Below are 24,759 nucleotides of genomic sequence, written 5' to 3' on the forward strand. Positions count from 1 at the left end.
ACAGTGGGACATAGGGGTGAGCACGGTATGGTTTGGGCGGTTTGAATACTTTTTAATACACCACGCCACAAGTGCGGTTTAGTAACTAGAACACACCATGCGGTGTGATTTGGTTGCACCAAACCGACCAAACCAAACCATTTTATGCGGTGTGGTTTGAGCGGTTTTCCACGGTTTGTGTTAAAAAATATGTCATAACAAAATTTAAATTTAAAAAAAAATACTAAATCCTTAGTTCATAACAAATCCTTAATAAATTCTAAACAACATCACAAGTTATCAATTAAGTTCAGTGAAACACAAAAAAAATATACAAGTCTCCCATATTGGGTAACTATAAAAAATGGTATATATGTAAAGTTTATTTTTTTTAATATATTTGTAAGTATGCGGTGCGGTGCGGTGCAAACCAAAATTTCACACCGCCAAATTGCGCACCGCACCGCACGGTTTAGCTAAAATACAAACCATACCGAATCATTACACTTTTGACACCGCGGTTTGTGGTCTAGTATAGTGCGGTGCGGTCGGTCACCGCGGTTTGTCGGTTTAGATGCTCACTCGTAGTGGGACATATAATTTTTCCATATATATATTGAATATTTGATTGCTCAATTGATTTGGTGTAACAACTTTTTTTTCTTAATAAAGGGAAAATCCAATTGGGCCTTGAAGCCCAAATCATTAAAGCCATCTCCAACCGAAGTATATTTGGGGATGCAGTCCAAATTTTCCTACAACCGAGCATCAATATATATGCATATATGTAGTAAAAGCTACAGTGCACTACGACATATATATATTTATAATTATTATTATATTATATTTTATAATGTTTCAATATATATTTATATATGTTATTTATGTTAATAAAGTTTAGAAATTGGTTTATTTTGATTGTGTTAAATTGTATAGAAAAGTATTATTAATTTTCTCTTAATTATAATTTAATTAAATTTTGGTATAATTTTTTTTACTTTTTAGTTAATATTTCTACTTATAAGAAAATAAAAATTAACACTGAAATTAAGTGAAGAAACACCTAACAAAATACAATAAAACATTATTAAAAACTTAAAACATTACAATAAAACAAGGATGATAATGTTCGGCTTCAAGAATTCCTTGTTAGACATAGAAAAATCAAGGATAAACAAGTTTATATTGAACTTCGAAATACATTAATTGAATACTTGTGGGACGAATATGCTAACTTGGAGAAATAGTATAATTTCATAAATTTTTTCAAGTGTGTAATATTTTTTATTTAATGTAATATTTAATTTAGCATATGTAATATGATATTTTAATTTATCTATTTTTAATAATTTATAGTATTATTGTCATGTAATTAATTAATAATTTTATTTTTATTAAAATATTTAATTATATATAATAATTGTGATGATTTAAGTAAAATAATATAATAATAAAAAAGATTATATATTATTAAAAATTAATATAATAATAAATAATATTTTTTGTTGGTACAAAATTTATTGATATGTATCCAAACTACAATAGTTGATTGGACCACACGTGGACAGAAGTTTGCTTACTCCGAACAACAGTCCCCAATTGGCGCGGCCAGGTGGCGCTATTCCAATAGTCAAAAGCCAGCGCAATACAGTTTGGATTTGGATCCGAAACAAGAGCTCCTTTCACGTTCTCGGGTTGACTCACTGAGCTCAAAACAACATAACTCGGCAGTTATATAATTCACTACTCCTTCCCAATACAAAACCTAGAAGAACCAAACACTGATTATTTTATTGTATTACCCGCCAACAAATTATACCTGATTTCTCTCGTTTTTTTTGTTTCTGTGAATCTTTGACTGAATTCAGATCTAAAATTCGCAATGGGTAGGGATTATTTGGCTATGAAGACTGATCCAGCCACCACTGATTTGATCAATTCTGATATCAACGAGCTAAAGATTGCAGCCACAAGGCTCATTAGTCATGCTGCTACGCTCGGTGGGTTGGGCTTTGGCACTTCTTTTCTCAAATGGGTCGCTTCGTTTGCTGCCATGTGAGTGCCTTTTTTAGTCTAATTTTCACCATTTCAAAGTTGATAATGATTGAATTTGAGTAATACCCATTTTCTGTTGTGCGTGTTTGGGTTTGTTTCTTCAATTTATGGAGGAAGAAAGTTTGCTGGTAACTGTTTCAGTGTACTCTGAAATGGGAAAAAAATAATTACAAAGTTTCGTTTATTCTTTGTCACGATAGTTGGGTTTCCCATTAAAATATTTAAGATCTTGTCACTGATGGTTACTTTGTTGACTTTTCAATGGTTAAAGTGTAAAGTGGTTAAAAGCAATTTTTTAACAGTCCATGTTTTATTTGTAGGCTTTCTCTGCAACTTCAGATTCATATTATCTGATCATGTTGTTAGACTAGAGCTGGAAACTTTCAATTCAAACTTGTAGCAATTGTTTAACTTTAATAGGAAAAAAAACACTAACCCTTTTATGTTTGTGATTAGTGAAACCCAATTGTTCATCTATGCAGTTTATATAATCATTTGACTTGGTTCTGGTTTCATTATCTTCGTTGTTTATTGAAATGGTTTCTGGTTTACATTGCATTGCGTTACAAAATCCTTTTTATTCTTATTCAAACCATGACTCTAGTCTCTTCACATGATCCTAACTATTTTCCAATGCAGATACTTGTTGATTTTGGATCGAACAAATTGGAAGACAAATATGTTGACCTCACTTTTAATCCCCTACATCTTCTTCAGTCTTCCCTCAGTACTGTTCCACTTTCTGAGGTGTGATAATCTCTTTCCTTGGTGTAATTTTCTTAGTAAATATTTTGTTTATACAACAATCTTTAGTTAATGATAAAGTTACTTCATTTTTATGCAGTGGAGAGTTTGGAAAATGGGTTGCTTTTATTGCGGTTGTGCTAAGGCTTTTCTTCCCCAGACACTTCCCAGGTATATATATCTTTCTTTGTTTCTGTATCTGTTTAGCACAAGCTTAATATTCATCTTCACTATCCTAATTTGCTAACTTGATCGGAGTTTTGAAAATACTATACACTAGAAAGCCTTTCTGACATGTATATTTTATTATTGCATTTATCAAAAGGCTTCACTGGCTTGTATTCAAAGTAGGCTTTGGAACACTTTGCAGCCATCACTCTCCTTCCATTCCAAATAGATTGTCTAATATGTGGCCTTCTATATATCCCCACCTAAAAGGGTTTTAAATTTTAGAAAAAAATGTGATATTTTACATATACAAAACAAAAGATTTCATATTCTAGAAAAATGCCATACTTTTTACGTAATTAGAAAAAAATCATATTCTAATATCTCATGACTGAACCTGCATTGCCGCATTGTCATGTTCTAATAATCATTCCTATGAATCCCACCAAACCCATATACTCATAGTTCTAAATGCATCAGTAGTAAATCTGTAAATATGGCCAACTTTCTCATCAGGGTTACTTGTTCCATAACACAAAATCTCATTACATACTCATAGCCATGGCCATATTTGGTTACTTGCAGATTGGTTGGAGTTGCCAGGGTCGTTGATTCTTCTTCTGGTGGTGGCTCCAAGCTTCTTTTCACACACACTAAGGGACAGTTTTGTTGGTGTTCTGTTATGCCTCCTCATCGGCTGTTACCTGCTTCAGCAGCACATCCGGGCCTCTGGCGGATTCCGAAACTCCTTCACTCAAACTCATGGGATATCCAACACTGTTGGCATTATTCTTCTCTTGGTCTTCCCTATTTGGTCTCTGGTTGTCCATGTTCTCTAGGATTTTTGCCTTTTATCTTTAGGCTGCTTCAGCAAATTTGTCAATGTTTGCAGTACTATTCTTCTAAAAGGCTTTTCTCCGTATCCAAGTCTATTTATGTTTTCTGTAATCTGGGTGTAGAAAGATGATATTTATAAACAATCTATTATTTACTCAAATATATATGTGATCAAAATTCAACATACGAAAATGTTAAAAATCATAGTGCAAAAGAATCATAAACTCGATGTTTTAGCTTTTAAAGAAGTCATAAACTCGTAAATAATTGAGTGATGCTAGAGATATACTTTTTTACACAAAATGTAAACTCAATACTTTGGCAGATTTTTCATTGTGTAATTATAAAATACTACACTTAATTCTAGGAAATCATGGGAATAACTATTTATTTTTCAAAAATTATAAAAATAACCATACTATCGATACTGCTTTTTTTTTTTTTTTAATATGATAATTTTTTTCTACATTTTATCATAATTTTGTATATAAAATGTGGTAGAATTTTAATAGTATGACCAAACAGAAACAGTAGCCAAAAGTTCATTTGAGTAAGTTCTATAAATCAATGTGTTATTGTTAGATTTTGAAGATTTTGAAAAGGAAAAATGGCAAAATTGTCACTTGAATGATTACAATTACCTAGTTTTACTCCAAAAATAATCTTAATCTATTATTATCTTTGTGAAAATGACCATCATGTTGTTTTCCGACTTTTTTTAATATATATATCTCTTCTATATAATAAGTGTGTAGATAGGGAAACTCTTGGTTTTAACGGTTTTTTATTTTTTTAATGTTAACTATCATGGAATATTCTTATATTTAACGGTAGTTTATAAACACTTAAAATAAAATAAATAATTAAAAAATAAAAATATGATATTTTTTAGATATTTTACAATGATAATTATTTTAAAATAATAAATAATTACACAAATTAAAAAATAATATTTTTGATATATTTTACAATGATAATTATTTAAAAATAATAAAATTAAATGTTTTATAACTTAAATAAAATTTAATTAAACTTAAATTCATTTATTAAAATAATATCATATTAAACATATAATATAATCTACTGTGAATTAGCAACAAATTAATTTTTTTTTTAAAAATTAGCAATAAACTTAAATTTAAAATTCACTTATAATATTTAATATTACATTAAATATATAATATATAATATCTTGTTGTCACTTCGAAATTCAAAAACTAGAACAAACATAAATTTAAACAAAAATAAAATAAATTATTTAATTAAAATATGATATTTATTTCAAACTTTATATGGTATTAATATAAATTTAATAAAAATAATTAATAAATTATACAAATAAAACTAAACAAACGTGCATATTACATATTACTTGTATCTAGTATATATATACATGTCTATGTGATTATTGACATAAATTATCATAATGTGAGTCATTTTCATTTTCTGTATATATTTTACTACACTATACCTACTAACTCTAGTAATAGATAATGATTTTATCGTTTGTCCATTAATATTATAAATTTATAGTACAAGATGAAAGTGATTCAAAATATTCACATTAATAATTTGTTGAAAATATAAACCAAATACAACAAAATGACTAGTTTTATAAATATAGTAATTGAGCAAGGAGTATTTCAACAAGAAAATATATATAATTATAAACAATTTTCAATTCGTCCTTTTTGAAAACACAAGAGTTAAGTGTTCCATTTAGCTAAAATAAAGTTAAAAATGCTGGGAAGGATATGGAAATCAAAGTCCATGGCCAAATTATGGGCTTAATTAACAAGGGCCCATATTTGATCCGAATCTAGCGAAGGCCCAGTAAAAAGCCCATAAATAGTTTGATTTGTGGAGAATAGAAAAGGGTAAATTATGTAAAGATGGTGATCGAAAGAGCAAAACCCTAACCCTAAAGCCATCTATAAAAGAACCGGCAGGAGACTCTACCATTGTGGCTCTCTTCATCCCACTTTCTCTCTTTCAGTTCCTTCGCAGGTCGGTTTCTCTTAGGTCGAATCATGTTGATTATGATTTCATAGTTATAATTTGTTTGTATATAGTTATATATTTATATGTATATGTTTATTGGAGATGAAAGAGATTATCTCATTGATGATCAACCAAAGATGACGAGTCCGATATCCATTCTTAAAATCGTGACGACAATCGAGGCATTTGTCTGAGAGGCAATCTCTTTCACTTTCTCATCATCCATTTTTTATTTTCATCCATTAATGATTCTTCTGCTACAAATGTTTGTTTATATATATATATATTTTGGGGATGAAAGGGATTATCTCATTGATGATCAACCACAGATGACGAGTCCGATATCCATTCTTAAAAATAGTGACGACAATCGAGGCATTTGTCTGAGAGGCAATCTCTTCTTCCACTCATTCTATTTTTAATTGATTTTGTTATTAGATTTAGGGTTTATCTTTGTTGATGAAAGATTGATCAGGCATAATGATGATATGTTTTTCTGATATATTGATGAACACAAACCTCCTACTCATTCTGAATGCCTGTTCTTTTTTTTTTCCTGATTTATTTATTTATTAAAATAAATTAGGTTTATTTTGATTTCTTAAAATTTGTTTTTGTTTTTTATAAAATAATGGAGATAGAGAGGAAAAGGAAGGTGTAGCTATGATGATAAACAGATTAAACGATACACTGAGAAGCATCAATGATTTTGTTTCAAGCACTTTTGAGCTGCTTCTCCTTTTCTTTCTTTCATTTCCTAATTTAATTTTTAATTTTGTTTTATTTTTGTTAGCTCATATTTAGATTTCTGACAATAGCTAAGTGGATTGTAGACATGTGATCGTAAGACTATGAAACCTTTTATAATTTTTCTTAATTTTAATAAAACATCTTAAAACTACAAATTTCAGTTTTTGAAACAAGTGAAAAACTACAATTTTTAACGACATGTCAAACCACAATTTAATAATTGATTTTGCTGAGACCCCTCCAAAAAATTCCTTCACAATTTATGTGGGTTTTTGTGCTGCAACAATTGAATTTAAAAAATATACATAATTCTTTAATATTTTTAGGTAAATGTTGTTTTTGACAAATGAACAAATAAGGTGAATGCTCTTGCACTATGAAGCTTATAATATTACAATTTACAACTACATAGGGACTCAGAACATAACATATTTGGTAGTCAGAATTTTAAAATTGTAAATATTTTATATTTTAAAATCGTGCATATTTGATACTTAATAAAATTTTACATATTTAATTAAGTTGTTGTCTTTTATATAAATTAAAATTTAATTATTTAATTAAATATAATTGATGACAGTTTTATTATATTAATAAAATTTGATCTATTAAATATAAGTTTAGATATGAAATATTTATAATTTTAAAATTGAAGGTGGTAAAATGATTCTTTTGCAAAATTTAGGAAGTACTAAATAGGTAAATTCTCAAATTTTAAAGTTTTATTAAATTTTGAAAAATTTCAGAATTTGAGAATAATGAAAAAACGAGAGATAATAAATGTTAAATTTACCTGCAATAGATATAACCTTCAGAATGAACAAAATAATCAGAATCTTTATGCGAAGTGCTAATGACATTTGAAGAAAAGTTCCTACTTTTACGACTTCATGATCGTAAGAGAAAATTAAACTACCCAATAACTGTTATAATATTCATTAAATTGAACAACAAAAAGTAAAATCTTCTCTTTAAAAGGAGATAAAAGAATAAAAAAAATTATTTATTTAGAAAGGGAATTAATTTAAAGGGTTAAAAATTTAATAAAAACTATTGAACTCTTAGTTAGTGTAAATGCTTGTATATGTAAAATATGTAATGATATGTGTACTCAAAATATGCATTTAAATATTATATATAATGATGTGTCGATTTTTAAAATAGTGGGTCTTAGTAGGTCCTAGTAGGCTAAATTATTACATGACTGTGTGTAATATATTTGAGTGTATATTTTGAGTGCACATATTTTTTTGGTGAAGGTTATTTTTAATAGAAATTGTTATAATTTTTATGTTTCCCAACTTTTTCCATAATTAATTAAACCCAAAATTTGGTTGTTTTGTTGGTGATGGTGAACTATGGATATGCATACTTTAGTTTTTTTTATCTTTCTTAAAATACGTTATAATATTCCGTGAGGATTAATATCAAAGATAGTTTGTAGTATTTTAATGGCATATTTTGTGAAAATGATGATTGTATTTATAAGTTTAAGATATAATTCGAGGAGTAATGATATGTGCACCCAAAATATACATTCAAACATTACACACAGTGATGTAATAGTTTAACCTAGTCAATCATATTTATTAAAATTGGGACCCACTATTTTAAAAAGTAGTGACACGTCACTGTGTGTATTGTTTGAGTGCATATTTTGGGTGTACATATTATTATTCTAATTTGAGACATAAAATAGTTAAAGATCACAAATGCGGGTTTTACCCTAAAAAAATGTTATCAAGGAATTGAAGAAAATTGATATTATAAAAAACGACGAAATTAACGAAAAACGACAATGTTTTATGCCAGACAAAAAATGACAATAATAATGGAAAATGATAGAATTTTACCAATACAACAAAAATCTGAATAAACAATAGCATTTTCGAAAACGACATTCTTGATGGAAACGACAATAATAACATAAAAAACAACATAATTTATGAATGAGGATATTTGCGGCATAAGTACCTAATGTTTGGGTTTTCTACTCGGCATAGACTCAATATTTATTTTTAGTAGCAATAGTACCAAAAGTCAGTAAAAGTGTAATTCCGCCAGCCTCCTCCGTTAGGTTTCTGTTTCGTGATGACTGGACCAACACGTGTCACTCCGTGATTGGTCCAGCTCAATAATAAACGTGACACATGTCTGCCTAATCAGCTTATTAACAGACCTAACGGAGGAGACTGACAAAATTATACTTTTACTGACTTTGGATACTATTGCCATTAAAAATAAACATTGGGTCTATGTCGCGTACAAAACCCAAATATTAGGTACTTATGCCGCAATTATCTCTTTATGAATGCTACAAAAGTAAGTTGAGAAAACGACAAGTATAGTGATAAGCAGCAACATTCATACAAAACGACAATATTTATTCATAAAGATATAATTATAAAAACGATGATAAAGCATAAAACGTCAATCATATTGATTATTGAAAAACAACATCAAATAAATTTTGTGCAAAACCATGCATTAATCAAGCAATATTAACTTTTTTTTTTACAAAAAAAGGATTATTCCATAGATTAAGTGGCAAATCCTCAAATACCCAAATGAGTATTACAAACACTAATTCACATCCAGGGGCATAAGCGCAGACTCGTGAATACAAAGACATCTCAAAATCAACACTTTGTCAAATAAATGGATCACTAGATTCCATAAACAGAAAAACAAGTGACAAGGATCACAAGGACTTTCAACCATCTTGACAAAGTGAAGGAACCACCATACCATTATAGATGAAAGACACAAAACACCACCAAACAAAGTGGTTTACAACCGCCCACAAAAGGGGACTTTATTGACAAATCAAAATAACATACTAACTAAAACAAAACAAAGAACAACATAAACACCAAACACGAGTCCCAGTCCTTAGAATGACCAAGTCGACCCCTCCAGATACGGCCCCAGGCACACGCCCAACCTGACCCAAAACCTAGAGCAGCCCCAAAGCTTCTTGTTGGTGACCGGAGTGCACCACCAACCCTAGATCTTGTCGATCTAGGGAAGTCACCCTCCAATGGAATCGTCACCCCTTCAAAGCCCTCAGAAAGCCAGGAGCCCCACCGCACCTGTAACGCTCCACTTTCTTAGAGTCGTTACTAAGTGAGTTTAAAGCGTGCTAATCACTCGCTAATCGAGGTTTTAGGTTAAAAGTGTAGCTAAACTGAGATAAAAATCATATAATTTGAAAATGTAATCATTCTTTGAAATTACGAAGAGTTATACATTTGGGATCCCAAAATACTGTTTGAAAATATATACAACTCAAAATATGAATAAAGTCGACTAAACGACAAAATTCGGACTAATACAAAACATCTCCTAAAAATACCCCTGGTCGTGGTAGCTAGGCAAACCGAACATGTACGCACCGCTCCATGCCCTCTAACTCATGGTTGATTTATCTTCTCCTTGTTCTTACCTGCACCATAGAGCATCTGTGAGCCAAGGCCAATCAAGAGAACCTCAAAGCATATTATATTATAATTTATCTCAACAAATAAATACTTAATTCAAGGCAATAAATAATCTACAAACTGTTATTGGAACACGCAATACAACAACTGCTTAACAACATCACATCATAGTAGTAATAGCCCATGTTTACATCAACAAAGCATCATAGCAATATATCAATACATAAGCACGATACCATAACAACCTAATCGCCCAACAGTGCGGTAACACATTAGCATTATAATCTGACAACCTAATAATGCAACAGTATATTCACACAACATCTCAATACGACAACAACATATAACAAAGTTGTCGACATGCTAAACACATAGCGGCCATGCCGTCCCAGGCACCTTACCAGGCCCTGGGTTCGCTGTCTGCATCGAGAGGATGATCCCAGCATCTTAGGAGGGTCTCGCCCTAACGACTTGCACTCCACGTGCTCAGCACCATTCTCGGACCCTTGCCGTTCCCGGCTCTTGCCGATCCCGGTTCTTGTCGATCCCGTCATAATCACAGGTATGACATAACAAACATAAACAATGCATACACTACAACACATCACATAACTCTACGGGTACAAACAGTTCTTGTAATACCCCAATTTGCTAATAAGGTTTAGGACCTGGATTAATGTGCCTGGAGGGCAATACGTGAACTAACATGATAATTTATGAATTTAAACGAGTATGTGACTAGAATGCATGTTTAGGTGGTATAAATATGCATGTGGACCCCGTTTGTGTGCTAGGGGTAAATTGGTAATTTTAGCCCGCTAAGGGCATAAATGTGATAATTGTATTATGTGATTTGTACCACATGAGTGTGGTGATATTATTGTGATGCACGTGCCGAGACGGTCCTAGGGAGCTAATTAGTTTAAAAGTTACAACAAGATTAAATACCCGGCTTGGGAGGAGCCTAGGGGTATTTTGGGGGTTTTGTAAATTGAGTTTTTGTGAGTTAATGGTAATTGGTAATTGAGTAACCACTAGTAACTGCTGAGAGTAACAAGTTGTGATAGGAAAATGGTAGAATTGCAATAGAGATGAGTTGACAAAATTAACCTTGAGGTTTAGTTAGGAAGGGATATTTATGGAAGGGTAGAATAGTCATTTGGCAAGGGATAGATAGCTTCAGCTGAAGGGAAAAGGTGATCACGTATAACTCTTAGTTAGAAATTGGTTTATGCTAATATTGAAGGAAAAGCTAGAAGAAAAAGAGAAGAAAAAGGAGAAAGTTGAATTTGAAACCTAGGAGGAGAATCAAGGGGTTTGAGGCAACCAAAATCAAGTTCAAGCTGGGGTTATTCAGAAGTAAGAGTTATGCACTGTTTTTGTGTAAATTTAAGTTTGATTTTCAGAGATTAAGTGGTGAATTTATAGGAAATATGGCTGGTTTGGCTTGGAAAATTCAGTTTGGATAATCAAGGGGGAAGTGGCTTGAAACTGGGATTGAGGTGAATTCAAGCTAAATTCTTGATTGAGGTAAGGGTTTCTATCATGTTTGAATTTCGTATCTGGTATGATTTGAGATTTTAGAGGCATGGATTACATTTTTCAAGCTCTGGTTTAGGTTTTAGAAGCCATGGTTTGAGTTTCTGAAATTTGAAACTCAAAAGTGGATTTTGAGTGTGATTGTGCAATTGAGTTTGTTTTTTTATGTTTATAGGTTGTTAAAGGGTTCATTTGGGGTTTTAAATTTATTTTGGGGCTTAGGTACTTATTCGGGTTGAATTGGAGTTGTTTTGGCTCGGGAAAAATGCAGGGGAAAACCCAAAAATCTGGGTTCGCGTAGGGGCGCCGCGACCCTGTTCTTTGGTGCCTTGGCGCAAGCTTGCATCAGGATGAGGGAAAAGCCTCTGGGTGCCGCGGCCCTTGATGGGAGTCCGCGGCCCTAGGCTATTTTTGGCAGCCAAATATTGCATTTTTTAGGGCTTTTGCCCGGGGGCTCGGGGGATGGTTCCGATACATTGTTTTAGGGAATTAGAGGTCCCGAGAGTACGGGATTGGTCCCGGGAAGTGGTTTTGGGATTGGTTAGTATTAAAGGATGTTTTATATGTTTTGTGACTAGGTCTTCAGAGAGGCTCAAGTTAGAGGACTGTGCTCGTGGCTTTGGTGCATTGTGAAGCTCAGGATACAGGTAAGAAAACTATAACACCCGTAGAGCATGGCATGGGCCCATAGTGTCGTTGCAGGGCACGACCCTAAATTGTATTATTGCTAGAATGTAGCCTTAAATGAACTATTATATGTTTGATTGTTGTTTGCGAATGCTATATGTGGTTATAGCATAATGAACGGCAAAGGAGCCAGGAACGGCGAAAGGCCGGGAACGGCGAAGGGTCGAGAACGGCAATGGGGCCGGGAATATCACTTAGCACATGGAGTGCTTGTGGTTAGGGTGAGACCCCAATGGATACATGGGATATCCTTACGGTATGAACCGAGAACCCAGGCTTTGGTAATGCTTCTGGGATGGCATGGCCGTATATGTGTTAAAATCTTAAGGGTTGTCTGTTTAGTCTGTGGATTGCCTAACATGTTGATTATATAATATGCTTATGTTATGCTCTGTATGAGTTTTCTAGCTGGGCTTCGGCTTACGGGTGCTCTATGTTGCAGGTAAAGGCAAAGAGAAAGTCAACCAGCCATGAGTACGGAGAGCATGGGGGCTACGCGTACATGTTTGGCCTGCCCGACTGCTTTGGTTGGGGGCATTTTGAGAAATGGCTGTATTAAACTATGTTTTTGATAATTAGTCATCTGTAAACCTATTTTGAATTGTAAATATTTTACAAAACTTACTTTAGGATCCCGAATGTTAAACTCTTGAAATTTTAATTAAATAGAGTACTTTTTAAAGATTACAGCCTTAACTTGTTGTTTAATCACACTTTTGTTCTAAAAACCTCGCTTAGCGATTTAATTGCACGTTCTAAACTCACTTAGTAACGGCTCAAAGGTAGTAGGGCGTTACAGTTCTCTTACCTCTGTCCCCAGCTATTTGAGTTAATAAGATCCCGAGCACAGTCCTCTAATCTGAGCCTCACTGAGAACCTAGTCACAACACATTCATAATAACCATCCATCAAGTTATAAACCAATAAATGACTTCGGAATATAATTCTAGCCTTCGGGACCTTGGATTCTATCAATCCGAGTGATAAAATCCATCCCGAGCCTTAATTATTTGGTTCCCGAGCATAAAACCTTCTTGGGGTCCAAAAACCCACTAAGTGCCACGACCCGCCTCAACCAGAAACCCAGCCTCCATTTTAGCCTATGCGCGTCGCAGCCCAACATAAGGGGTACCATGGCCCACCCCTCTTCCTGGCCTCCCTTCAGTTCTAGAGGGTCGCGGCTCACCAAGAACAATGCTGCGGCCTGACCCTTCAAACCCAGAAAAATCCCCCATTTTCACAACCAAAACTCAGCCAATTTAACCCAAGATCAATCCCACAGCTTAATTTAATCATCATAGTAGTTTTAGAATGGTCCCAACATCAAAACCTAACCAAAACTAAGCCCAGAAATTATCTAGATAATCAAGAGTGATCCACCATTCAGCTCACATGCAGAAACTTGTAACTCTAGCAAAACTCAGCATAAACTTAGATAATTTTAATACTAGACCTCAAAGATGAATTCAGGCCACACTTGCTCTTCAACTTCCCAAGCTTACTCCTCCCACAATCCAAGCTTTAAATTTCTGAGTTCCTAGCTCAATTTTCCCTTAGAACTTTCTTTAGCCTTTAAGCTCCCAAAGAGAGAGAAATCGAGTGATAGGGAGATAGGGTTAGTTAGGAAAATTCTAAGTGTTTCTTATGTGTTGTCTCATCGCCATTTAAGTAACCTCCAAGGCTCGGGGTACCAAAAACGTCCTTGAGGGAAAAATGGTAAATTTCCCTGATATTCCATCCTAAGCATTCTAGCTTCAAATATATCTCTAAATATTTATTTTCATAACTCGATAACCCAGTAAAATATCTAATGCTCGAAGTACCCCTTGACTCGCCTTGAGTCAAGTATTGGGTCACGTTGTGACTTCCTAGCTAAACCGCTTACTAGGACTGTCTCGAATCGTGCATCACAAATATATCACCACTCACATGTGGTGTAAATCACAATATACACAATTATTGCATTTATGCCCTCAACAAGCTAAAATTACATTTATGCCCCTAATAGCCAAATAGGGCCCACATTCATATTTAATTCACATAAACATGCATTTCTAATCACATAATCACCAAATTCACATATTAACATAATATAACCCATTATTACCCTCTAGGCACACTAATCAAGGCCCTAAGCCTTATTAGGAAATTTGAGACGTTACAACTATCCCCTCCTTATAGAAATTTTGTCCTCGAAATTTATTCAAACATCTCAGGATAACAATTTCATAACCTTGGCTATAATCTTAAAACCAGGTTCTTTACTTTGCCACTACTTGCAATACTTATTGTAACGCCCTAAACTCCAGGGACCGTTACGGTGTGCCTTGTAAATAGTGTTAAACTCGTTAATCGAGTTATTTGGCCAAAATCGTGTACTGAGTATGATTAGCGGTTTAGGGATTAAAAATCTTGGTTAAGATGTAACGTTTCAATAGAACGTATAATATATATATTGGGATTAAAAATCAGAGTGAGAAAATCATGTAAAAGATTGTGCTGAAATCAGATTAGAGCACTGCGAGTGCTGAGTATATCTGGAGAAATGTTTTAATGCTAAGTGTTTATGAATCAGATGAATAATGCATTCAAAGGTTAATTTGAATGGGATTTATGATCGTCTTGGACGATGGTATAGTGGTGTTTTCTCTGTGGAGAATTGCCAAGAGTGAAGAGTGCCTTGGGGGCAGGAGTGTCCATGGATAGTAAAGATATTTCAGGTGCCTTGGGGAGAAAGTGCTGGGTCTTTATAGACCAGGATCAGTCAGTGGGTTGTTATGACATCCTGGTGATAGAGAAAAGTGGATTGCCTATGCAACATGTTGATTAAAGAATCTGATCAGGACTGGGTAGAGTTTCTGGCGGGCCAGGTGGCCAGTTTATTGTTTGAGATTATTATCTCAAGAAAGTTAACAGGAAAGATGGTTAAGTGAGCCACAGACGGGCAAGATTGAATGGAAAGCTTTAGCTGGATTAGCTAAAGGTTGTATAGTGACAGACATGAATTTATGGAGGTGTAGAGATCGGACTTGGGATCCGATGGACATTGGAATTAACTGAGAGATTCTGGATGAGTCTCATGTTATTCTTTTATTAGTTTTCATTCAGGCATCGTGAAAGGGTTACATGACATGGAAATTTTATAGTGATGGCCTGAGATGAAGAGGGAAGTAATGAGATGTGTGAAAAGCTCTTAACCTGTTAGCAGGTCGAGGCAGAATATCAGGAAACAGCAAGGCCATTACAGCCTTTGGGTATTTCATAGTGGGAATAAGAGAGCATCGTGGTGGGTTATGCGGTGGGATTCCCAGGTCGATGGATCGGTATGAATTGACATTAAGTCATTGTGGACTTGTAGTCCAAGTGAGTTACTATATCAGTAATGGTAGGTGAATAGTACGGCTGATCCATATTTGAGTCTCCTTGTGAGAAGGATAGAGATTCTTTGTGAACTCAAGATTTATTTTATCAGATGAAGACTTTATTGTGACTTCCAGGTTTTGGAAGGGTTAGAAAGGCAATGAGTATATAGATGGAACTCATTACAGTTTATTACTCTCAGACTGATGGTAAATCAGAGAGAGAGGGTTATACAATTATTATTGGAGGAACATCTTATAAGACGAGTAAGGTAATATATATATGTCTGGATCCTGAGGTGGTTCAGAGGATTTATGAGATGGCTGGAGCTTGAATTTTGGTTGCTCATTTCTCAGAATAAATGGGAAAGTAGTTTTGAACTGGAAAATAGGAATGTGGAATTCCAGGTAGGAGAATGTATCTCCTCTAAAGTATCACCATGGGAGAAGGGTGAGGAATTAAGACAAGTTAAGCCCTAGTTTGTTTCAGCAGTTGGATCCTGATTGGGTCTGAACAGGGTGACTCTGAATAAGTTTGATTTTTGGCACTGGCAGTTGTATACAATGGGTTATGTGCTTCCATGCAGTGGGCATGGGCTGAAGGAACTTATGAGGTTGATTATGAGGATCTGAAGGTTAGGTTAAGTATTCTGGTAAGGAATAGCCAGTTCAGATTGTGACATAAGTAATGAGGTTCTGTTAGACAAAAGGAACCTTAGGTTATAGTAAGGCTATAGGAATGATAAGGTCGAGAAAGCGACCCAGAGAATTGGAAATTTGTGTCAATCGTGTGGAATTCTTGTTCCGAGCTGTTGAGTAAATTTCGAGGATGAAATTTCTGTAAGGAGGGGATAGTTGTAATGCCCCAAATTTCCTAATAAGGTTTAGGACCTTGATTAGGAGGTCGGGAGGGCCATAATTGATTTATTATAATATTTAATGATTATATGCATATTTACGTGAATTATATTATTATATGATGGTGAATGCATGCATATGGGAGAATTTATTATTGTGAGGGTATTTTGGTAATTTGGCCACTGTGGGCGTAATTGTCTATTTTGGGTGCATGATTGTGATTAATTAATATGGCCACATTATAAGGTGGATTGGTTCAAGCTTTTCGACATGAGACGATCATGAGATGTAAGTGTTCGGTCTAGTCATAACAGGTTTAAGCTCGGGGCTCGGGGTGAGTCTCGGGGTGATATTTATGGTTATGGCGTTACCGGGGATTTTAGGGTAACAGGATATGAATTATTGGTGTTTGAGGATATTGAAATTAGCGGGAATTGGGAAGCGTTAATTATGATTAACGGATTAAGCTAAAAGTTCCAACTTTACCCCTAGAGTAACTTGGGAGACTTTAGATGACACAAGGGAAAATTGGTCATTTTGGGGGTGGATATATATGAGATTTAAGTGGCTGTAGAAGGTGGTGGAATAAACAGAGCAAAACAGGGGTTTGCTTCCTCTTCTCCCGTACATCATCTCCTTCACCTCCCCTTTGAGGGTTTTTGAGTTCTTGGTGGAGTTTCAAGCTAGGGAAACTTAAGGGCTGGATTGGAGACTTGATTTGGCTTGTGAGGGAGGTCCAAAACCGGTTCCAAGGTGAGCTTTAGCCACTGGTTTTTATGCATGCTCTGTTTTGATCATTAGTTTCAGCCTTAGAGTTTTGATGTGGGGAGTGTGAATCAAAGGGGGTTTTAGTGTTGGTTTGATTGGGGTTTGATGTGAGTGAGTTAAGGGAGTTATGTGGGGGTTTAATTACATGTTTGAGGGAGGTTTTTTGAAGGTTTGAGGGGTTGGTTTGAGAGGAAATCGCATAGGGAAAACTGGTTCCTACGTGGGCGTTCTTGCTGTTTTGGGCTGGGCGCCGCGGCGCAGCAGGGGTGCGCCGCGGCGCAGCAGGGGAGGGCCGCGGCCCTTAAGGTCAATTTTGCTAAAAATGTGTTTTTAAGCTTGGGGATTCAAGCCATAGGCCTCGGGGTTGTACCTAGTACCCGGTTAAGTAAGGGTTGATGTCCCGGAGGCTAGATATTGATTTGGAGATTTATGTTGATCATTTTTATTGATGATACCTTATATTTGGTTATGACTAGGTGACCGCTAAAGGACTAAAGGTTGATCGTTCTCAAGGGTCGTTCTTTTAATAGTTCTAGCTCGACTTTGAGGTAAGAAAACTGCACCCTGTGTATATGAGACATGCGTGGTTATTATGATGCATGTTGGTTGATTAATGAGTATGACATGCATGGCTATTCTTGGTGCATGTTTGACTATTGAACGTGTAATGCCCCGAATTCTCCGATGAGTTTAACGGCGTGAATAGTAGGCCGGGAGGGCCATACTTGCTTAATTATGTTATTAATTGATTAAATGCATGTATATGTTGATTATATTATGATATGATGTGAAATGCATGCATATGAGTCCATATTTACAATTACAGGGGTATGATGATAATTTGGCTCGTTGAGGGTAATTTGTGTATTTGGGTGCATGATGTGATTTGTGAATGAGATTCCATTATTATGGAGATATATTCGAGCTATTTGACATGAGACGGTTATTTTTAGTGGATTAGCGGTTTTACCATAATGGGGTCAATTTTGGGGTAATAGAAATGTTCATTTGATGATACATTGGGAATATTTGAGATCAGGGTGAAATTCTGGAGGTTTTGACTATAATGTCCCCGGAGGTGTTTTTGGGACCCCGAGCATTAGGTTTTATTTGAGGTTACTTAAGGTTGAAGTAGCTTATCAGATAGAACATACGATAAGAAAACCTTCCGTTCTCCCTTTTCAAAGTTCGTTTTACCGTTTAAGCCTTTTTGACGAAATCTTGAGTTCTAGGAGTCAGAATCGAGTGAGGATAGAGGCATAGCGATCCTAGGGAAGATTAGAAGCTTCTTAACTGAAGGATTCGACGGAAAACAACCCAATTGAAGGTAATCGAAGTTTAAGTTTTGAGTTTTTCCGAGTTTCTAAGCTTTGAATTGAATTTGTGAATTTTTGAGTTTTCGGTTCGTTCGAGCCTTGGGTTTTGAGGGTTTTGATGCATGGGGAAGCTTGGGAACTTTGTTTTGATGATTGGGGAATGTTTAGGGATGATTTTGGAGGCTTTGAAGTGTTAGAAACGCGGTTGGGAATGGCCCAGGGTGGAGCGCCGCGGCCCTGTTCTTGTGGCGTCGCGGCCCTTCTTTGAAGAAGCAGGTGGCCTTTCTGTTTTGCTGGGCGCCGCGACCCTTGTGTGGGGCGCCGCGGCGCTTGCCTCTGGAAAATTCTGGGGGCCGCGGCCCAAGGTGCTAGGGCCGCAGCCCTTGCCCTGTTTTCGCCCCGTTTGCTCGTTTTGACCCCGGAAACCTAGTTTTAGGCCTCGGGAGTGTCCTTGCTACTTGGATTAGTTTGGATTGATCTCTTGGAGGTTAGATAATGGTTTGAGAACCCTTGATTATCTTGATTATTGATGCTATCCCATATGTGTTGTGATTAGGTAACCGCTAAAGGACTAAAAGCTAAACTGTTCTCAAAGGTTGTTCTTTTGCTCATTCTAGCTCGAATCAAAGGTAAGTAAACTGCACCCCAAGTGTGACATGCATGGATATTTGTGAGGCATGTTGGTTATGTAATGTGGACATGGTTTGAACATGGAATTCTTAGCATATGTTGTTCGCTTGTGCATAGCACTGACTAATTAGTCAGGTTTGGCAAAGGGGCTAGTATCGACTGTGAAGCTGTGACTGATTAGTCAGGTTCGGTGGTGGTACTGGGCACTAGTCACGATGCACTGACTTGTCAGTCAGAATTGGCAAAGGTGTTAGTGTCAACTGTGAAGCTGTGACTTATTAGTCAAGTTCGGCGGTGATACTGGACACTGGTCACTTAGCGCTGACTTATTAGTCAAGGATGGGCTTAGCGTGGTTCACGCAAGCCAACGGAGATTAGATCTAATCGACCATTAGCATTGAATGACTCAAGGAGCATTAATGAATGACCGACCCTGAGGGTCGATGAACAAACAGAGCCTGGAGGCTAGTGGCTTACCTATCAGCCACTCTCCCGCTACAAAACAGAGCTTGAAGGCTAGTGGCTTACCCATCAGCCACTCTCCTGCTAGAAAAGAGAGCTTGGAGGCTAGTGGCTTACTTAACAGCCACTCTCCCGCTAAAATCATGTGTTATTCATTTGTTTGAAAGCTTTATGCTCAGTGTGATTATAATGATAATCATTTGATGATGTTATGAAAAGTATTATGTTTTCTTGCTGGGCTTTGGCTCATGGGTGCTATGTGGTGCAGGTAAAGGGAAAGAAAAGCTCACCTAGCCTTGAGTGGAGAGCTGATGTGGTGTTGTGTACATATGCGGCCGCTTGACCGCCACGGTCAAGGTGTTCTCAGAGGAACTGGGGGGTTTACCATATTTTTGCCGCTTAGGTCGGCGGGACTGTAACTTTACAACTATAATGACCATTTTGTACTGAGAACCACTTGTAAATGTTTTGCTTAGCTCTGCAGAGCAGTTTGTAATAAAATCTCCATTTCCTTTTTATTGGTTTTGTACCTTAACCTGTTAATCACACTTAGAGCACGTTTTTGACCAAAGGACTCAGGCAATGAGTCAAATTTCTGGTCCACCGTTCACCGTAACTGTTCTGGGGTAGCCAGGGCGTTACAGAACGTGACATGCATGGCTATTTTTTATGCATGTTGGTTGGCTATTAAACGTGACATGCATGGCTGTTATTGTTGCATGTTGGATTGTTGAATATATTGCATATGATGCATAAGAAACATGTGATTAGGACATGCTTTGTATACTGGGTATGATATTGTTCAGAGCTTGAGTCTCTGTGGTTGTATATGGTCCTAATTATACTGGTATCTGTTTAGAAAGCATGTTAAATACCTTGTCTATGGATATTGGACATGTGATATATGTTTGGTGGCATGGCTTACCTGTGTATGGCGCTGACTTATTAGTCAGAATCGACAATGGTGTCAGATCCGTCTGTGAAGCTGTGACTTATTAGTTGAGTTCACCACGGGCTGAGCACTAGTCGTGTTTTACCGACCCAAGGGTCGAAAGTGGCAGAGCGTAGCGAACGCCGGGTCGATTAAAGATTAGATCTAATCGAGGTCAGCATTGAATGACTCATATGGGGTATTAATGCTGGACCGACCGGAAGGTCAATGAGAACTATAAGCGCTTGCCTGGTCTATGACCAGATGTTTGTGGCCAAGGTATATGACCCCGGTGACTGTTTGTCACATGGCCAAGGGACGCTGTCCATAGCACGACTCTAGGGTCGGGAGGAAGGTTATGCTGGTGACCATTCACCATGCACCTGTCCTAATCAAACCTACGAAAGGATCACTTGTCAGTTAAGCCCTGGTACCCTATCTTCACATGGTTAGAAGGAGCGATGCTCATTATTGTGACTTTTGGCTATTGTCACCTATTTGCTTGGACCGATAGTCCTGAATGGTTATTATGATCGTTGTTGAGACTATGTCACGCTTTATTGTGTTTTCTTGCTGGGCTTTGGCTCACGGGTGCTACGTGGTGCAGGTAAAGGCAAGAGGAAGCTGGACCATCCTTGAGTTGGAGAGCTTAGGTGATGACGTGTACATATGCAGCTGCTCGTCCGCCACGGCCGAGGTTTAAAGTGGAACTAGGGTTGAACCCTGTTTTGCCGCTTAGAACGGCCTGTTGTAAATATTTTCTGTAACAAACTCTGAAACTTTATTTTCGGGATCCCAATGTATATGCTAAACGTTCTAGTGAAATGTTCGTCTTAACCAAAATGTTTAAACCCTAAACCCTAAACCGCTAATCATACTTAGTTACACGATTTGGCCAAATGACTCGGTTAGCGAGTTTTGCACTGTTTACAAGGCACACCGTAACGGTCCCAGGAGTTGGGGCGTTACAAGATAAGTTTGGGTTTTGATGAGGGTGAGTTATGGGTGGTGTTTAGAGATTAAAATGAGTGTTTGGAGGAGGTTTTGAGTTGGTTTGAAGGGCTGGTTTGAGAGGAAAAACACAGGGGAGAATTTCTGGTGCGTGCAGCCCTTATGACTGGTCTGGGCTAGGCGCCGCGCCGCGGGTGTGGTGCGTCGTGGCCCTTGGCGTCCGGCAGGGAAGGCCCTCTCTGTCTGGAGGGCGCGCCGCAGCGCAGCAGGGGAGGGCCGCGACCCTTAAGGTCATTTTGGTCAGATTAGTGTTTTTAGCTTGAGGATTCAAGCCTAAGGCCTCGGGGTTGAACCTACTACCCGGTGGAGTAGTGTTTGATGTCTCGGAGGTTAGGTTTTGATTTGGGAACCTTTTTTTTTTTCATTTTATTCATGGAACCCCATATTTGGTTATGACCAGGTAACCGCTAAAAGACCAAAAGGTTGATCGTTCTCAGGGGTCTTTCTTTTATTCATTCTAGCTCGAACCAGAGGTAAGAAAACTACACCCCACACGTGACATGCATGGTTATTCACGAGGCATGTGGTTGAATGAATATGGACATGAATTTATTGTGGTATATTTAGCATATGTTGCTCACTTGTGCATGGTACTGACTCATTAGTCAGATTTTGGCAAAGGTGCTAATATCAACTGCGAAGCTGTGACTTATTAGTCAGGTTCGGCAGTGGTACTGGGCACTGGTCACATTGAGCTGACTCATTAGTCAGGACGGCCTTAGCGTGTTAACGCAAGCCAATAAAGATTAGATCTAATCGACTATCAGCATTGAATGACTCAAAGAGCATTAATGCCAGACCGACCCCGAGGGTCGATGAATGAAATAAGCGCTTGGAGGCTAGTGGCTTACCTAGTAGCCACTCTCCCACTTGAAACAGTGACATGTTTGTCAGTCACTCAGTATGGTTTACCAGAACCTGTTGAAGGCTAGTGGCTTACCTAGCAGCCACTCTTCCATTTGAATTAGTGACTTGCTTGTCAGTCACTCAGCATGGTTTATCAGGACCTCATGTGATGTTCACTTACTTGTTTGAAAGCTTTATGCTCAGTGTGGTTATAATGATAATCATTTGATAATGTTTATGAATAGTGTTCTGTTTTCTTGCTAGGCTTTGGCTAATGGGTGCTATGTGGTGCAGGTAAAGGAAAAGAAAAGCTCACCTAGCCTTGAGTGGAGAGCTTAGGTGGTGATGTGTACATATGCGGCCGCTTGACTACCACGACCAAGGAGTTATCAGAGGAACTAGGGGGTTTACCCTATTTTTGCCGCTTAGGTCGGCGGGATTGTAAATTTAAAACAGTATTGACCATTTTGTACTGAGAACAACTTGTAAATGTTTTGATTAGCTCTGCAGAGCAGTTTGTAATGCAAATATCCATTTCCTTTTTATTAGTTTTATACCTTAACCCATTAATTACACTTAGAGCACGTTTTTTTACCAAAGAACTCGGGTAGCGAGTCAAATTTCCGGTCCACCGTTCACCATAACTGTTCTGGGGTAACCAGGGCGTTACAAGCGTTCCCTAGCCATGTGACAAACAGTCACCGGGCCATATGCCCTGGCTCTGAATAACTAGTCCCACACTAGCCAAGCGCTTATAAGTTCATCGACCTTAGGGTCGATCCAGCGTTAATACCCCATATGAGTCATTCTTTGCTGATATCGATTAGATCTAATCTTCATTTGGCTCGGCGTTCATGACGCTATGCCATTTTTGACTCTTAGGTCAGTAAAACACGACCAGTGTTCAACCCATTGTGAACTTGACTAGTAAATCACAGCTTCACACATGGATCTAACACCATTGTCGATTCTGGCTAATAAGTCAGTGCCACACACAAGTAAGCCATGCCACCAAACACATATCACATATCCAATATCCATAAACAAGGTATTCAGCATGCTTACTTAACATGTACTAGTATTATTAGGACTATGCACGAACACAGAGGCTCAAACTCTGAACAATATCGTACTCAATATGTAAAGCATGTCCTAATCACATGTTTCTCGTGCATCATATGCATTATATTTAACAATCCAACATGCACCAATAATAGCCATGCGTGTCACATATACACAGGGTGCAATTTTCTTACCTCAGATTCGAGCTAGAACCAATATAAGAACGACCCTTGAGAACGATCAACCTTTAAGCCCTTAGCGGTCACTTAATCATAACCAAATATGGGATACCATCAATAAAAATGTTCAACATAGGTTACCAAACCAAAATCTAGCCTCTGGGACAACAATCCAAACTAATCCAAGTAGTAGGAACACTCCCGAGGCCTATAGATAAATTCTCGGGGTCAAAACGAGCAAACGGGGTGAAAACAGGGCAAGGGCTGCGGCCCTGGCACCTTGGGCCGTGGCCCCCAGAATTTCCTGAAGCAAGCGCCGCGGCGCCCAACACCAAGGGCCATGGCGCCCAGCCATGTCAGAACCCTTCTCCTTCTTCATCGAGCTAGGGTCGCGACGCCCAAGAACAGGGCCGTGGTCCCCAACCCTGGGCCATGCCCAAACGTATTTTCAACTTCTAAAAGCTTCCAGAATCATACCCAAACATTCCCCAATCATCAAAACAAAGTTCCCAAGATTCCCAACAATTTACCCAAGGTTCAAACCAACCAAAATCCCAACAATTTACAAAGTCCAATTCTAAGCTTAAAATCTTTATAAACTCAAAACTTCAAACTTAGATTACCTTTGATTGGGTTGTTTTCCGTCAAATCCTTCGGTTAAGAAGCTTCTAATCTTTCCTAGGATCACTATGCCTCGACCCTCGCTTGATTCCGACTCCTAGAACTCGAAATTCCCTTAAGAAAGCTTCGAACGGTAAAATAGGCTATCGGGAAGAGAGAGAGATTTTCTAACGTACGTTCTTATCTGACAAGCTACTTCAAGCTTAAGTAACCTCAAATAAAACCTAGGGCTCGGGGTCCCGAAAACACCCCCGGGGACATTATATTCAAAACTTCCAGAATTCCATCCTAATCTCAAATACTCCCAATTTATCATTAAATAAACATTTCTATTACCCCAAACTTGACCCCGTTATGACAAAACCGCTAACTCATAATCTATGATCGTCTCATGCCGAATAGCTCGAATATATCTCCATAATAATAAAATCACATTCACAAATTACAATATGCACCCAATTTACAAATATGCCCTCAACATGCCAAATTACCAAAATGCCCTTATGATTATAAATA

At 37.1% G+C, this 24,759-nt stretch overlaps 1 protein-coding gene, 1 long non-coding RNA gene and 3 other non-coding genes across 5 annotated transcripts; all 5 read left to right on the forward strand.

Annotated features, from left to right (window-relative positions):
* The first annotated feature begins 1,606 nt into the window (after positions 1 to 1,606).
* On the forward strand, positions 1,607 to 3,943 carry LOC133812404 (cold-regulated 413 plasma membrane protein 2-like). Its single transcript, XM_062246303.1, has 4 exons — positions 1,607 to 2,034; positions 2,674 to 2,781; positions 2,879 to 2,949; positions 3,532 to 3,943. Exons 1-4 carry the CDS (start codon positions 1,862 to 1,864, stop codon positions 3,783 to 3,785), a joined length of 606 nt encoding a protein of 201 aa, XP_062102287.1. The 5' UTR covers positions 1,607 to 1,861; the 3' UTR covers positions 3,786 to 3,943.
* A 1,734-nt stretch (positions 3,944 to 5,677) lies between these two features.
* Positions 5,678 to 6,532, forward strand: LOC133812413 (uncharacterized). The gene is made up of 2 exons (XR_009883869.1): positions 5,678 to 5,790; positions 6,114 to 6,532. It is a non-coding gene; the product is annotated as an uncharacterized LOC133812413 (long non-coding RNA).
* On the forward strand, positions 5,900 to 5,983 carry LOC133813365 (small nucleolar RNA SNOR75). The gene has a single exon (XR_009884381.1). It is a non-coding gene; the product is annotated as a small nucleolar RNA SNOR75 (small nucleolar RNA).
* LOC133813366 (small nucleolar RNA SNOR75) lies at positions 6,092 to 6,176 on the forward strand. The gene has a single exon (XR_009884382.1). It is a non-coding gene; the product is annotated as a small nucleolar RNA SNOR75 (small nucleolar RNA).
* LOC133813337 (small nucleolar RNA Z105) lies at positions 6,257 to 6,319 on the forward strand. Its single transcript, XR_009884360.1, has one exon. It is a non-coding gene; the product is annotated as a small nucleolar RNA Z105 (small nucleolar RNA).
* Positions 6,533 to 24,759: the final 18,227 nt, after the last annotated feature.

This window comes from Humulus lupulus, chromosome 1 (assembly GCF_963169125.1).
Source record: "Humulus lupulus chromosome 1, drHumLupu1.1, whole genome shotgun sequence".
In the NCBI taxonomy this organism is placed as follows: domain Eukaryota; kingdom Viridiplantae; phylum Streptophyta; class Magnoliopsida; order Rosales; family Cannabaceae; genus Humulus; species Humulus lupulus.